The 13,788-nt window shown below is 44.8% G+C and overlaps 1 protein-coding gene across 1 annotated transcript in view; it reads left to right on the forward strand.

The window, feature by feature from the left end:
• Positions 1-9,734: 9,734 nt before the first annotated feature.
• Positions 9,735-13,788, forward strand: part of wdr77 (WD repeat domain 77) — a 17,475-nt gene continuing 13,421 nt past the window's right edge. The window contains exon 1 of the mRNA XM_083533757.1: positions 9,735-10,049. Within this exon, the coding sequence (XP_083389883.1) occupies positions 9,965-10,049 (85 nt within the window). The 5' untranslated portion in view covers positions 9,735-9,964. The remainder of the gene's footprint in view (positions 10,050-13,788) is intronic.

The raw sequence follows: 13,788 nt of genomic DNA on the forward strand, positions 1-13,788 counted from the left end.
TGTGTGTGTGTGTGTGTGTGTGTGTGTGTGTGTGTGTGCTTTGATTCATTATTGTGACGGGCGTGGCACCATGAGGAAGTGTGTATCATAGTGTTTCAGTAATAATACACACACACAAACACACACACACACACACACACACACACACGTCTGGATGAGTAAAAACACACTGAATTAAAAACATAAAAACAAATCATTTGAACTAAATCCCCTAATCCCTATTCCTTATATGATAAACAATGAATCTCTAACCCCTAACCCCATACACTAATCTCTAACCCCTAACTCTAATCTCTAACCCCTAACCCTAACTCTAATCTCTAACCCCTAACTCTGATCTCTAACCCCAAACTCTAATCTCTAACCCCTAACCCCATACACTAATCTCTAACCCCAAACTCTAATCTCTAACCCCTAACTCTGATCTCTAACCCCAAACTCTAATCTCTAACCCCTAACCCTAACTCTAATCTCTAATCTCTAACCCCTAACTCTAATCTCTAACCCCTAACCCTATACACTAATCTCTAACCCCTAACTCTAATCTCTAACCCCCTAACCCCATATACTAATCTCTAACCCCTAACTCTAATCGCTAACCCCTAACTCTAATATCTAACCCCAAACTCTAATCTCTAACCCCAAATCTCTAACTCTAACCCCTAACTCTAATCTCTAACCCCATACACTAATATCTAACCCCTAACTCTAATCTCTAACCCCAAACTCTAATCTCTAACTCTAACCCCTAACTCTAATCTCTAACCCCTAACTCTAATCTCTAAAACCAAACTCCTAACTCTTATCGCTAATCTCTAACCACTAACTCTAATCTCTAACCCCTAACTCTAATCTCTAACCCCAAACGCTAATCTCTAACCCCTAACTCTTATCTCTAACCCCTAACTCTAATCTCTAACCCCAAACGCTAATGTCTAACTCCTAACTCTAATCTCTAACCCCAAATTCCTAACTCTAATCTCTAACTCTAACCCCTAACTCTAATCTCTGACCCCAAACTCCTAACTCTAATCTCTAACTCTAACCCCTAACTCTAATCTCTAACCCCAAACTCCTAACTCTAATCTCTAACCACTAACTCTAATCTCTAACTCTAATCTCTAACCACTAACTCTAATCTCTAACCACTAACTCTAATCTCTAACTCTAATCTCTAACCCCAAACTCCTAACTCTAATCTCCAACCACTAACTCTAATCACACACACACACACACACACACACACACACACACACACACACACACACACGCGTCTGGATGAGTAAAAACACACTGAATTAAAAACATAAAAACAAATCATTTGAACTAAATCCCCTAATCCCTATTCCTTATATGATAAACAATGAATCTCTAACCCCTAACCCCATACACTAATCTCTAACCCCTAACTCTAATCTCTAACCCCTAACTCTAATCTCTAACCCCTAACTCTGATCTCTAACCCCAAACTCTAATCTCTAACCCCTAACCCTAACTCTAATCTCTAATCTCTAACCCCTAACTCTAATCTCTAACCCCTAACCCTATACACTAATCTCTAACCCCTAACTCTAATCTCTAACCCCCTAACCCCATATACTAATCTCTAACCCCTAACTCTAATCGCTAACCCCTAACTCTAATCTCTAACCCCTAACCCCATACACTAATATCTAGCCCCTAACTCTAATCTCTAAACCCAAACTTTAATCTCTAACCCCTAACTCTAATCGCTAACCCCTAACTCTAATCTCTAACCCCTAACCCCATACACTAATCTCTAACCCCTAACTCTAATCTCTAACCCCTAACTCTAATATCTAACCCCAAACTCTAATCTCTAACCCCAAATCTCTAACTCTAACCCCTAACTCTAATCTCTAACCCCATACACTAATATCTAACCCCTAACTCTAATCTCTAACCCCAAACTCTAATCTCTAACCCCAAACACCTAACTCTAATCTCTAACTCTAACCACTTACTCTAATCTCTAACCCCTAACTCTAATCTCTAACCCCAAACGCTAATCTCTAACTCCTAACTCTTATCTCTAACCCCTAACTCTAATCTCTAACCCCAAATTCCTAACTCTAATCTCTAACTCTAACCCCTAACTCTAATCTCTGACCCCAAACTCCTAACTCTAATCTCTAACTCTAACCCCTAACTCTAATCTCTAACCCCAAATTCCTAACTCTAATCTCTAACTCTAACCCCTAACTCTAATCTCTAACCCCAAACTCCTAACTCTAATCTCTAATCTCTAACTCTAATCTCTAACCACTAACTCTAATCTCTAACCACTAACTCTAATCTCTAACCCCAAACTCCTAACTCTAATCTCTAACCAATAACTCTAATCTCTAACCCCTCAATCTAATCTCTAACCCCTAAATCTAATCTCTAACCCCTAACTGTAATCTCTGTAAACTTTAACCCATAATCCCTATACCCCAACCCTAACCGCCAATTACTAACCTCTACACTCTAACCCCTAAAATCATAATCTCTATACCCTAACCCATGAAAAAGGTGGTGTGAGAGAGTGGGTATTATGGGATGGGAGAGTGTCTTGGAGAAAGAAGAACATTAATTCCTCATATCTTAGTCTGACTACATTGTGTGTGTGTGTGTGTGTGTGTGTGTGTTCTGGGTGTGGTGTTCTGAAAACTATATCCTCAGGCCACTGATTTCACCTCACGTTCCTCCACTGCAGGTTTGAACCAGCCAGGACTGTGTGTGTGTGTGTGTGTGTGTGTAAGTGAACGAGTGAGTGAATAAAGGTGTGTTCTCTGACTCAAAGAGCCACCAGACACCAATTGAAACACACCTTTTTCTGTCAGACAATCGTCCATGATGATGATATATGTGTGCTAATGGAAACACACACACACACACACACACACACACACACACACACACACACACACACACACACACTGTGAGACGGCGCTAGTTAAGGTGGTAAATGACTGTTATTGGCCTCTGATCAGGGTTTTGTCTCTTTACTTGTTTTGCTGCTTTTCACACCATTGATCATACTATTCAATTCAATTCAATTCAATTTTTCAATTTCAATTCATGTTTATTTGTATTGCGCTTTTAACAATGAACATTGTCTCAAAGCAGCTTTACACAGATAATGCGGTGATTAAAAATGAATATGTTCTTTATGAGTAAGTTTGTCTCTGATGAGCAAGCCGGTGGCGACTGACGACTGTGGCAAGGAAAAACTCCCCGAGATGGCATAAGGAAGAAACCTTGAGAGGAACCAGACTCAAGAGGGAACCCATCCTCATCTGGGTTACACCGAATGTCCATTTGTGGCGGGTATACAATGTTGCGGGGTGCAGTGATGATGATCAAAAGCGAAGTGTATTTCTGAGTCAGTGTAGGAGACTGTTGACATCAACTACAGTCCAATCCAGGCAGGCCTGGATGAAGTGGGAAGATCCACGGGGGGGAGAGGGGCAGGAACAGTGGTCACTGGAGCCTCAGGAGCATGTTTAACTTGACAGAGAGAGAGAGAGAGAGAGAGAGAGGGAGAGAGAGAGAGAGAGAGAGAGAGAGAGAGAGAGAGAGAAGAGGGTGACAGGAAGAGAAGGATAAGGATTATTAAGTGTACCTATTGTTGCATGAGAGTTAAAGTCACTGTGCAGTTTGGACTCCGGCAAGACTCGCTATGGCAGCATAACTAAAAGGGAGAACCAGAAGGCAACACAGACATGAGGGATCTCTGGGATAAGAGACGGCCCACCACACCACCATCAACAAACCTGAGTGAACACGTGAATGTGAGGGGACGACAGCATACAAATATACCAGTTCACCAAACACTCTATATCAATGTTCCCTCCAGATCTGAGCCTTTACCTGAGAAAAAATCTACTGATTAAAGACTTGACTGAATAAATATGTTTTCAACCTCGACTTGAACACTGAGACTGTGTCTGAGTCCCGAACACTGGTTGGAAGGCTGTTCCATAACTGCGGGGCTTTATAAGAGAAAGATCTGCCCCCTGCTGTAATCTTCATTATTGGAGGAACCAACAGATAGCCTGCACCTAAGTAGGCGTGGAGGATACTACTGCTTGCTGGACTTGAGAACGTTGTTGGAATAAAGGGAACAGCTCTCTCCTGGCTCAGGTCTTATCTGACTGATCACTATCAGTTTGTTGATTTAAATAGTGAGTTCTCCACACTCTCTGAGGTAAAGTTTGGTGTTCCACAAGGATCTGTCTTAGGCCCACTGCTTTTCTCTTTATATTTGCTGCCTCTTGGTGAAATTATACATAAACATGGGATTCGCTTCCATTGCTATGCTGATGATACACAGCTGTATATTTCAGCAAAGCCAGATGAGAGAGATCAGCTTAACAATGGTGAGGAGTGTGTAAAGGACATTAGACAGTGGATGCTTGATAACTTTCTTCTGCTCAACTCAGATAAGACGGAAGTACTTTTACTAGGACCACATGCAGCTAGAAGTAAACTTTCAGATTCCTGTAGCATCTCTGGATGGTGTTTCTGTCTCAGTGTGTACAGCAGTCAAAGACCTCGGTGTGATTATTGACCCGAGTCTTTCCTTTGAGTCTCACGTGAATAATATCACCAGGATCTCCTTCTTTCACCTTAGAAATATTGCTAAAATTAGAAATATGATGTCGTTACAGGATGCAGAAAAACTAGTTGATGTTTTTGTAACATCTAGATTAGACTACTGTAACGCTTTACTGTCTGGGTGTTGAAGTAAGTGCAGAAATAAGCTTCAGTTAGTTCAGAATGCAGCAGCAAGAGTCCTCACTAGATCTAGAAAATATGATCCCATCAGCCCTGTTTTAATCATCTACACTGCTCCCAATTACATCTCACACTGATTATAAAATACTACTACTGACGTATAAAGCACTTAACGCTCTCACGCCGCAGTATCTGAGTGAACTTCTGTACCAGGATGATCCTTTACGCCTACTTAGATCAAAAGATGCAGGCTATTTGTTGGTACCTTAAATAATGAAGACTCCAGCAGGGGGCAGATGTTTCTCTTATAAACCCCACAGTTATGGAACAGTCTTCCAATCAGTGTTTGGGACTCAGACACAGTCTCAGTGTTCAAGTCGAGGCTGAACACATATTTATTTAGTGGAGTGTTTCATCAGTAGGTGTTTGTGAGGTAAAGAAGCAGATCTGGAGGGATCATGGATATGGAGTGTTTGGTGAACTGGGATATTCGGATGCTGTCGTCTCCTCACTCTCACACGTTCACTCAGGTTTGTTGACAGTGGTGTGGTGGGTCGTCTCTCATCCCAGAGATCCAAAATGCAAGCGTGGCTTGTAGAGCGTGAGAGTGGTTGGCGTGTGTGTGTGTGTGTGTGTGTGTGTGAGAGTGTGTATGAGTAGCATGGTGTCTCCTAGTGCGAGGCTGTGTGAGAGTTTGACTCTCTGGCAGAGTGTGCGGGTGGTGTGTGGAGCGAGTGTAGAGGATTGTGTGTGTGTGTGTATGCAGGTGGTGTGCGGGGCGAGTGTGGAGGATTTTGTGTGTGTGTGTGTGTGTGTGTGTGTGTGCAGGCGTGTGCGGGGCGAGTGTAGAGGAGTGTGTGTGTGTGTGTGTGCAGGTGGTGTGCGGGGCGAGTGTGGAGGATTTGTGTGTGTGTGTGTGTGTGTGTGTGTGTGTGTGTGTGTGTGTGTGTGTGTGCAGGCGTGTGCGGGGCGAGTGTAGAGGAGTGTGTGTGTGTGTGTGTGTGTGTGTGTGCAGGTGGTGTGCGGGGCGAGTGTGGAGGATTTTGTGTGTGTGTGTGTGTGTGTGTGTGTGTGTGTGTGTGTGTGTGCAGGCGTGTGCGGGGCGAGTGTAGAGGAGTGTGTGTGTGTGTGTGTGTGCAGGTGGTGTGCGGGGCAAGTGTAGAGGAGTGTGTGTGTGTGTGTGTGTGTGTGTGTGTGTGTGTGTGTGTGTGTGTGTTAGCGGTTGGGATTGTGGTGGGGCATGAGAACATTGTCTCTGCCTCCCTCATAAACAGTGCAATTGTTGTGTTTTTGAACCATGTTGATAAAGTGACTAAACTGTTCCAGAAAGGAATTGTTATTAATAATGAGTGTGTACTGGTTTCTCCCCTCAGTTCTCCTGCCAAAAAAGTCATGCTGTCAAATATCCCTCCTTTTATTAGTGATGAGGCGATTATGAAAGAGCTGTCTCAGAACGGGTGAACCGTCTCCCCCATGCAGAAAATCCCCCTCAGCTGTAAGTCCCCACTAGTTAAGTACTTGGTGTTTTTCAGGAGAATGGTTCTAAATAAAGGTCTGTATGAACTAAATGCGGTCTTTAAGTTCAAGATTGAGAACTTTGACTACCACATTTTCATTTCCACTAACTGACTACAATCAAATGTTTTAAATGTGGTGAAATAGGACATCTTGTCCGCGCCTGTCCTGAAAAACAGAGTGACTCCAGTGTCTCCAAGTGACCGGGAAAGGAAGCAGCTGAACCTGCTGGAGTCGTTCCCCCTGCGGCTTCAGCTAGGTCCGGACCGGGAGAAGCCCTGTTCGACAGAACCGGACCGGGAGAAGCCCTGCTCAGCCGAATTGGGCAGAGGCAGACACAGGGGTGCAGAGCTGTCGCCAGGAGACACCAGTCACTACACCAGTGTAAGGGGACGGGGAGACGTGAAGATGGAAGATGAGCCCCAGTTCAAAGTACCAACAAAGAGAAAGAAACGAGGAAAGGGACAAAGAAAAAAAACAGTTAAAAAAGGATTTAAAAGTAGATGAAGTTGAATCAGACAGTGAAGATGGCATGTCTGATTCAGTGTTCAACCAGGAGTCTCAGGAGGAACCGTTAAATGTTGTTTATAGTGCTGAAGCCATTAAAGAGTTTTTAAGAGCCACTAAGTGGCAAAAAAAAATGTTTTTATTAAAGAGTTTTTCCCAGACCGCAAACAGTTTGTTCATGATGTGTAGCATTTTGGAAGAGCTAAACCTGTTTGTTTCATTTACACTTCTTTTTAATGAACAGGATTCCAGTTACGAGTCTTATTATTAACAGAGGGAGGGATTATGGAAAGAGAGTAAAGCTTTATGAGTTTATAAGACAGAAGCGTGTGGATGTTGTTATGCTGCAGGAGACCCACAGCGACAGCAGTAACGCTGCTGACTGGGTGAAGGAGTGGGACGGGATGGTGATTTTAAGCCCCAACACATCACTTAGTGGTGCTGCCCTGCTTTTTACTCGCAATTTTATTCCTGTTTCTTACACTGTAGAAGAAATTTTAAACAGGAGGCTTTTAAAAGTAAATGTTTTTATGAGAATGAGGTTTTAGTGTTTATCTGTGTGGACGTCACCAGTGCAGTGGAGAGAATGAAGATTTTACACAAACTCAATAATGTTAAAAGTTTTTAGTTTTGAGAGGAGATTTTAATTGTACATCAGAAAATATAGACAGAAATCATGCAGAACCTCATGTAGCTTCCCGTAAGCGTCTGTGGGAGATGTTGGAGACCCACAATCTCTGTGACATATGGAGAAATTTTTATAAAAAACAGAGACAGTACACTTGAGCTCACTGCATCGACAACACGCTCTCCCTGGAGAGATTAGATCCATTTTATGGTTTTAAGCATCAACTGACTTATTTTACAAAGTGTTTTATTTTTCCAGTAGGCATCTCAGATCACTGTATGGTTCATTGCACCATCAGTAAAAACAATATTAACCCTAAGAGCAGCTACTGGCATTTTAACACTGCACTTTTAGAAGATGATCATTTTAGAGAGTCTTTTATTTTTTACACTCTAAATTACACAAGAGACATTGCCGGATCTCTGAAAGCTCTGGAGATAGAGACAGTGGAACTCCAGAGTTTGGAGGCCACAGGAAATTGAGGGCATATTGAAAAGCCCTCAAAACCAAAAAAGGCCAAAATTAACGACCTTTTGGACACTACAGCACAGGGGGCACTGGTCCTCACACGCGTTAAAAGCATCACTGAGATGGATGCTCCTTCTAAGTTCTTCTTCAGTTTAGAACAAAAGAATGGACAAAAAAAGATTCATGCATGCTGTGTGAACAGAATCAGGGGATCTCGTGTCAGAGCCTTCTGAAATTCACCAGCAGATAGTCAGCTTCTACTTGAAGCTGTATAGCAGTGAGAGATCAGGGGCACAGGAAGTGGAGGAGAGCTTCCATAAGGACCTGCCAAAGCTCACAGAGTCCGTGGACAGGGAGCTGACATTGGCATAGCTTCAGGAGGCTTTCCAGGGCATGGAGAATAGGCGGGCGCCAGGTATCAATAGACCATTGATACCTGGCGCCCGCCTATTCTCCATGCAGAATTCTACAATTCTAGAATTCTACAAGGCATTCTGGGCAGTAATAGGGCAGGACGTGCTGGAGTTTTTTAGGGAGAGTCTGAAAGGTGGTCAGCTCCCGTTGAGGTGCAGGAGAGCCGTCCTGACCCTGCTGCCAAAGAAGGGAGACCTGACCCAGCTGAAGAACTGGCGCCCGGTGTCACTACTGTGCACTGACTGCAAGCTGCTGTCAAAAGCATTAGCCTCGAGACTGATGAAGGTGATGGAGCAGATCATTCACCATGACCAGAAGTACTGTGTGCCTGGCAGGTAGATATTTGATAACGTTTATTTAATTCGTAACATTTTGGTTGTCTTCAGGCTATTGGGTTTAAAGACTGGTCTGTTTTCCTAGACCAGGAAAAGGCTTTTGACCGGGTTGAGCATGAATTCTTGTGGAAGGTGCTGGAAAGCTTTGGGTTCAACCCTGGTTTCAGAGCCATGATCAGGGTGCTGTACAGTGACATTGAGAGTGTGCTGAAGGTTAACGGTGGTTTATGTGCTTCTTTTAGAGTGTACAGAGGGATCAGGCAGAGCTGGTCACTTTCAGGAATGTTGTACTCTCTGGTGATTAAACCTCTTTTAAACAAGTTAAGGAGTCATCTCTCTGGTCTAAATATTCCACATGTTCATGCCCCCATATGCTTGTCAGCTTACGCAGATGACTTGTAGTCATGATGAACACACAAGATGATGCTAAGCTTTTAACTGCCGTTTTAAAGAACTTTCAGATTTGATCTTCTGCCCAGGTCCACTGGGGTAAAAGTGTAGCCATTGTAGTTGGGGTTTGGGGAGGTGAGCGACCTTCAGGAGCCTCAGCGTGGAAAAGAGGCAGTTTTAAATACTTGGGTGTCTACCTGGGGAGCAGTGAGAGTTTGCATAAATAAATAAATAAATCAAATGGCCTGCATCTTGCAGTCCCAAACTCCACTAGTGATGAGCAGTAGTGTGAGACAAGCACAGAGTTCTTGCACCATTCCGTGTCGATATAAACACACACACCACCACCGCGAGTCTTAACGGAGAAAGCTGCATTTCTGTCGGCACAAAACACGGCTAGACTGTCTAGCTGGATGGCGGCATCCAATATGTACAATATTATAATAAAAAAAATAGAATATGGAATCAATTGCAGAATACAGATAATAAAAAGGTTAATAATGAGTAATTAATAGTACATCAACATAATAAATAATTAAAGTCTATATAATATCTATTGATCGTTTGTAGCGCTGGAGAACTTGTTTAGAAAGCTGGAGAACTTCCTCTCTGTGGTGTGAGCGTGTTCAGGCAGCGATCCACAGCCCCATGAGGAAACCTGGGATTTTTAATACTTTGGACATGAGCTGATGATCTGCTGCCCTCTAGCGGTGATCCCTGCTCCTTCCCCGCCAGTTTCTGCACACAGCCGAGACCCGGAAGCGGAAGTGAACACGCGGGTACACGTGGGTTCCTCCGTGCGCGTGCTGAATGCTCAGAGCGGTGAGAGTTAATCTGGAGATTGTGTTCAGGTTTATAGCGCGCGCAGGTCACACCATCAGGTGCTCACCATCTACATAGTGAATAACTCACAGCAGTGTGTGTGTGTGTGTGTGTGTAATTAAAGTAAAGATACAGTGAGAAGATGCTGCAGGAGCCCAGATGGCGGATTCCACCCAACGCCCCCGCGTGCATGGAGAGACACCTGGAATGCGCGCGCTACCGCAGAGGTGTGTGTGTGTGTGTGTGTGTGTGTGTGTGTGTGTGTGTGTGTGTGTGTGTGTGTGAGAATAGTGTGTGTGAGAATAGTGTGTGTATATGTGTGTGTGTGTGTGTGTGTGTGTGTGTGTGTGTGTGTGTGTGTGTGAGAATAGTGTGTGTGAGAATAGTGTGTGTGTGTGTGTGTGTGTGTGTGTGTGTGTGTGTGTAATGGTGTGTTTGTTCTGTAAGAATAAGGGAGATGTGCAGACCTGCAGTAACTACAGGGGAATAAAGTTGATCAGTCACACCATGAAGTTATGGGAAAGAGTAGTGGAAGCCAGGCTGAGAGAAGAGGTGACCATCTGTGAGCAACAGTATGGTTTCATGCCGAGGGAGAGCACCACAGATGCATTATTTGCTTTGAGGATGTTGATGGAGAAGTATAGAGAAGGTCAGAAGGAGCTGCATTGTGTATTTGTGGATTTAGAGAAAGCGTACGACAGGGTGGAGAGAGGAGTTGTGGTATTGTATGAGGAAGTCTGGTGTGTCAGAGAAGTATGTGAGGGTGGTGCAGGACATGTATGAGGACAGTGTGACGGCAGTGAAGTGTGCAGTAGGAACGACAGACTGGTTTAAGGTGGAGGTTGGACTGCATCAAGGATCGGCTCTGAGCCCTTTCCTGTTTGCAGTGGTGATGGACAGGTTGAAGGACGAGGCCAGACAGGAGTCTGAGTGGACTATGATGTTTGTGTATGATATTGTGATTTGTAGTGAGAGTAGGGAGCAGGTGGAGAAGATCCTGGAGAGGTGGAGGTACACGCTGGAGAGAAGAGGAATGAAAGTCAGTAGGAGTAAGACAGAGTACATGTGTGTGAATGAGAGGGAGGGCAGTGGAGGGGTGCAGTTGCAGGGAGAAGAGGTGGAGAAGGTGGAGAAGTTCAGGTACCTGGGGTCAACAGTGCAGAGTAATGGAGAGTGTGTTGAAGTAAAAAAAAGAGTGCAGGCATGGTGGAGTGGGTGGAGAAGAGTGATAGCAGGAGTGATTTGTGATAGAAGAGTATCTGTGAGAGTGAAAGGGAAAGTTTATAGGACTGTGGTGAGACCTGAGATGTTGTATGGATTAGAGACAGTGGCATTGAGTAAAAGACAGGAGGTGGAGCTGGAGGTAGCAGAGCTGAAGATGTTGAGATGTTCGTTGGGAGTGACGACGATGGACAGGATTAGAAACTAGTTTATTAGAGGGACAGTGCATGTAGGACGTTTTGGAGACAAGGTGAGGGAGGTGAGATTGAGATGGTTTGGACATGTGCAGAGGAGGGACATGGGGTCTATCAGTAGGAGAATGCTGAGGATGGAGACACCAAGGAGGAGGAAAAGAGGAAGATCAAGGAGGAGGTTTATGGATGTGGTGAGAGAAGACATGCAGGTAGTTGGTGTGAAAGAGGCAGATGTAGAGGACAGGGGGGTGTGGAGACGGATGATCCGCTGTGGCGACCCCTAATGGGAGAAGCCGAAAGAAGTAATGGTGTGTGTGTATGTGTGTATGGGGGGGTTGTGTGTGTATGGGGGGTGTATAGTGTGTGTAATTGTGTGTGTGTGTATGGGGGGTGTATAGTGTGTGTAATGGTGTGTGTATGGGGGGGTGTATAGTGTGTGTAATGGGGGGTGTATAGTGTGAAAATGGTGTGTGTGTATGGGGGGTGTATAGTGTGTGTAATGGTGTGTGTATGGGGGGGTATATAGTGTGTGTAATGGGGGGTGTATAGTGTGAAAATGGTGTGTGTGTATGGGGGGTATATAGTGTGTGTAATGGTGTGTGTATGGGGGGGTGTATAGTGTGAAAATGGTGTGTGTGTATGGGGGGTGTATAGTGTGTGTGTATGGGGTGTGTATAGTGTGTGTGTATGGGGGGTGTATAGTGTGTGTGTATGGGGGGTGTATAGTGTGTGTGTATGGGGGGTGTATAGTGTGTGTGTATGGGGGGTATGTGTATGGGGGGTGTATAGTGTGTGTAATGGTGTGTGTGTGTATGGGGGGTGTATAGTGTGTGTAATGGTGTGTGTATGGGGGGTGTATAGTGTGTGTAATGGTGTGTGTGTGTATGGGGGGTGTATAGTGCGTGTATGGGGGGTGTATAGTGCGTGTATGGGGGGTGTATAGTGCGTGTATGGGGGGTGTATAGTGCGTGTAATGGTGTGTGTGTGTGTATGGGGGGTGTATAGTGTGTGTAATGGTGTGTGTGTGTGTGTATGGGCGGTGTATAGTGTGTGTAATGGTGTGTGTGAATGGGGGGTGTATAGTGTGTGTAATGGTGTGTGTGTGTGTGTATGGGCGGTGTATAGTGTGTGTAATGGTGTGTGTGTGTGTGTGTATGGGGGGTGTATAGTGGTGTGAATGGGGGGTGTATAGTGTGTGTAATGGTGTGTGTGTGTATGGGCGGTGTATAGTGTGTGTGTGTATGGGCGGTGTATAGTGTGTGTAATGGTGTGTGTGTATGGGGGGTGTATAGTGTGTGTAATGGTGTGTGTGTATGGGGGTGTATAATGTGTGTAATGGGGGTGTATAATGTGTGTAATGGTGTGTGTGTATGGGGGGTGTATAGTGTGTGTATGGGGGGTGTATAGTGTGTGTAATGGTGTGTGTGTATGGGGGGTGTATAGTGTGTGTAATGGTGTGTGTGTGTGTATGGGGGGTGTATAGTGTGTGTAATGGTGTGTGTGTGTATGGGGGGTGTATAGTGTGTGTAATGGTGTGTGTGTGTATGGGGGGTGTATAGTGTGTGTGTAATGGTGTGTGTGTGTGTATGGGGGGTGTATAGTGTGTGTGTAATGGTGTGTGTGTGTATGGGGGGTGTATAGTGTGTGTAATGGTGTGTGTGTATGGGGGGTGTATAGTGTGTGTATGGGGGGTGTATAGTGTGTGTATGGGGGGTGTATAGTGTGTGTAATGGTGTGTGTGTGTGTGTATGGGGGGTGTATAGTGTGTGTAATGGTGTGTGTGTGTGTGTGTGTGTATGGGTGGTGTATAGTGTGTGTAATGGTGTGTGTGTATGGTGGGTGTGTAGTGTGTGTAATGGTGTGTGTGTGTATGGGGGGTGTATAGTGTGTGTAATGGTGTGTGTGAATGGGGGGGTGTATAGTGTGTGTAATGGTGTGTGTGAATGGGGGGGTGTATAGTGTGTGTAATGGTGTGTGTGAATGGGGGGGTGTATAGTGTGTGTAATGGTGTGTGTGTGTGTATGGGGGGTGTATAGTGTGTGTAATGGTGTGTGTGAATGGGGGGGTATATAGTGTGTGTAATGGTGTGTGTGTATGGGGGGTGTATAGTGTGTGTAATGGTGTGTGTGTGTGTATGGGGGGTGTATAGTGTGTGTAATGGTGTGTGTAATGGTGTGTGTATGGGGGGTGTATAGTGTGTGTAATGGTGTGTGTGTGTGTGTGTGTATGGGGGGTGTATAGTGTGTGTAATGGTGTGTGTGTGTGTGTGTATGGGGGGTGTAATGGTGTATAGTGTGTGTAATGGTGTGTGTAATGGGGGGGTGTATAGTGTGTGTAATGGTGTGTGAATGGGGGGGTGTATAGTGTGTGTAATGGTGTGTGTGTGTATGGGGGGTGTATAGTGTGTGTATGGGGGGTGTATAGTGTGTGTATGGGGGGTGTATAGTGTGTGTAATGGTGTGTGTGTGTGTATGGGGGGTGTATAGTGTGTGTAATGGTGTGTGTGTGTGTGTATGGGGGGTGTATAGTGTGTGTAATGGTGTGTGTGTGT

This window comes from Silurus aristotelis (genome assembly GCF_946808225.1).
Source record: "Silurus aristotelis genome assembly, chromosome: 28".
NCBI classification, from domain to species: Eukaryota; Metazoa; Chordata; class Actinopteri; order Siluriformes; family Siluridae; genus Silurus; species Silurus aristotelis.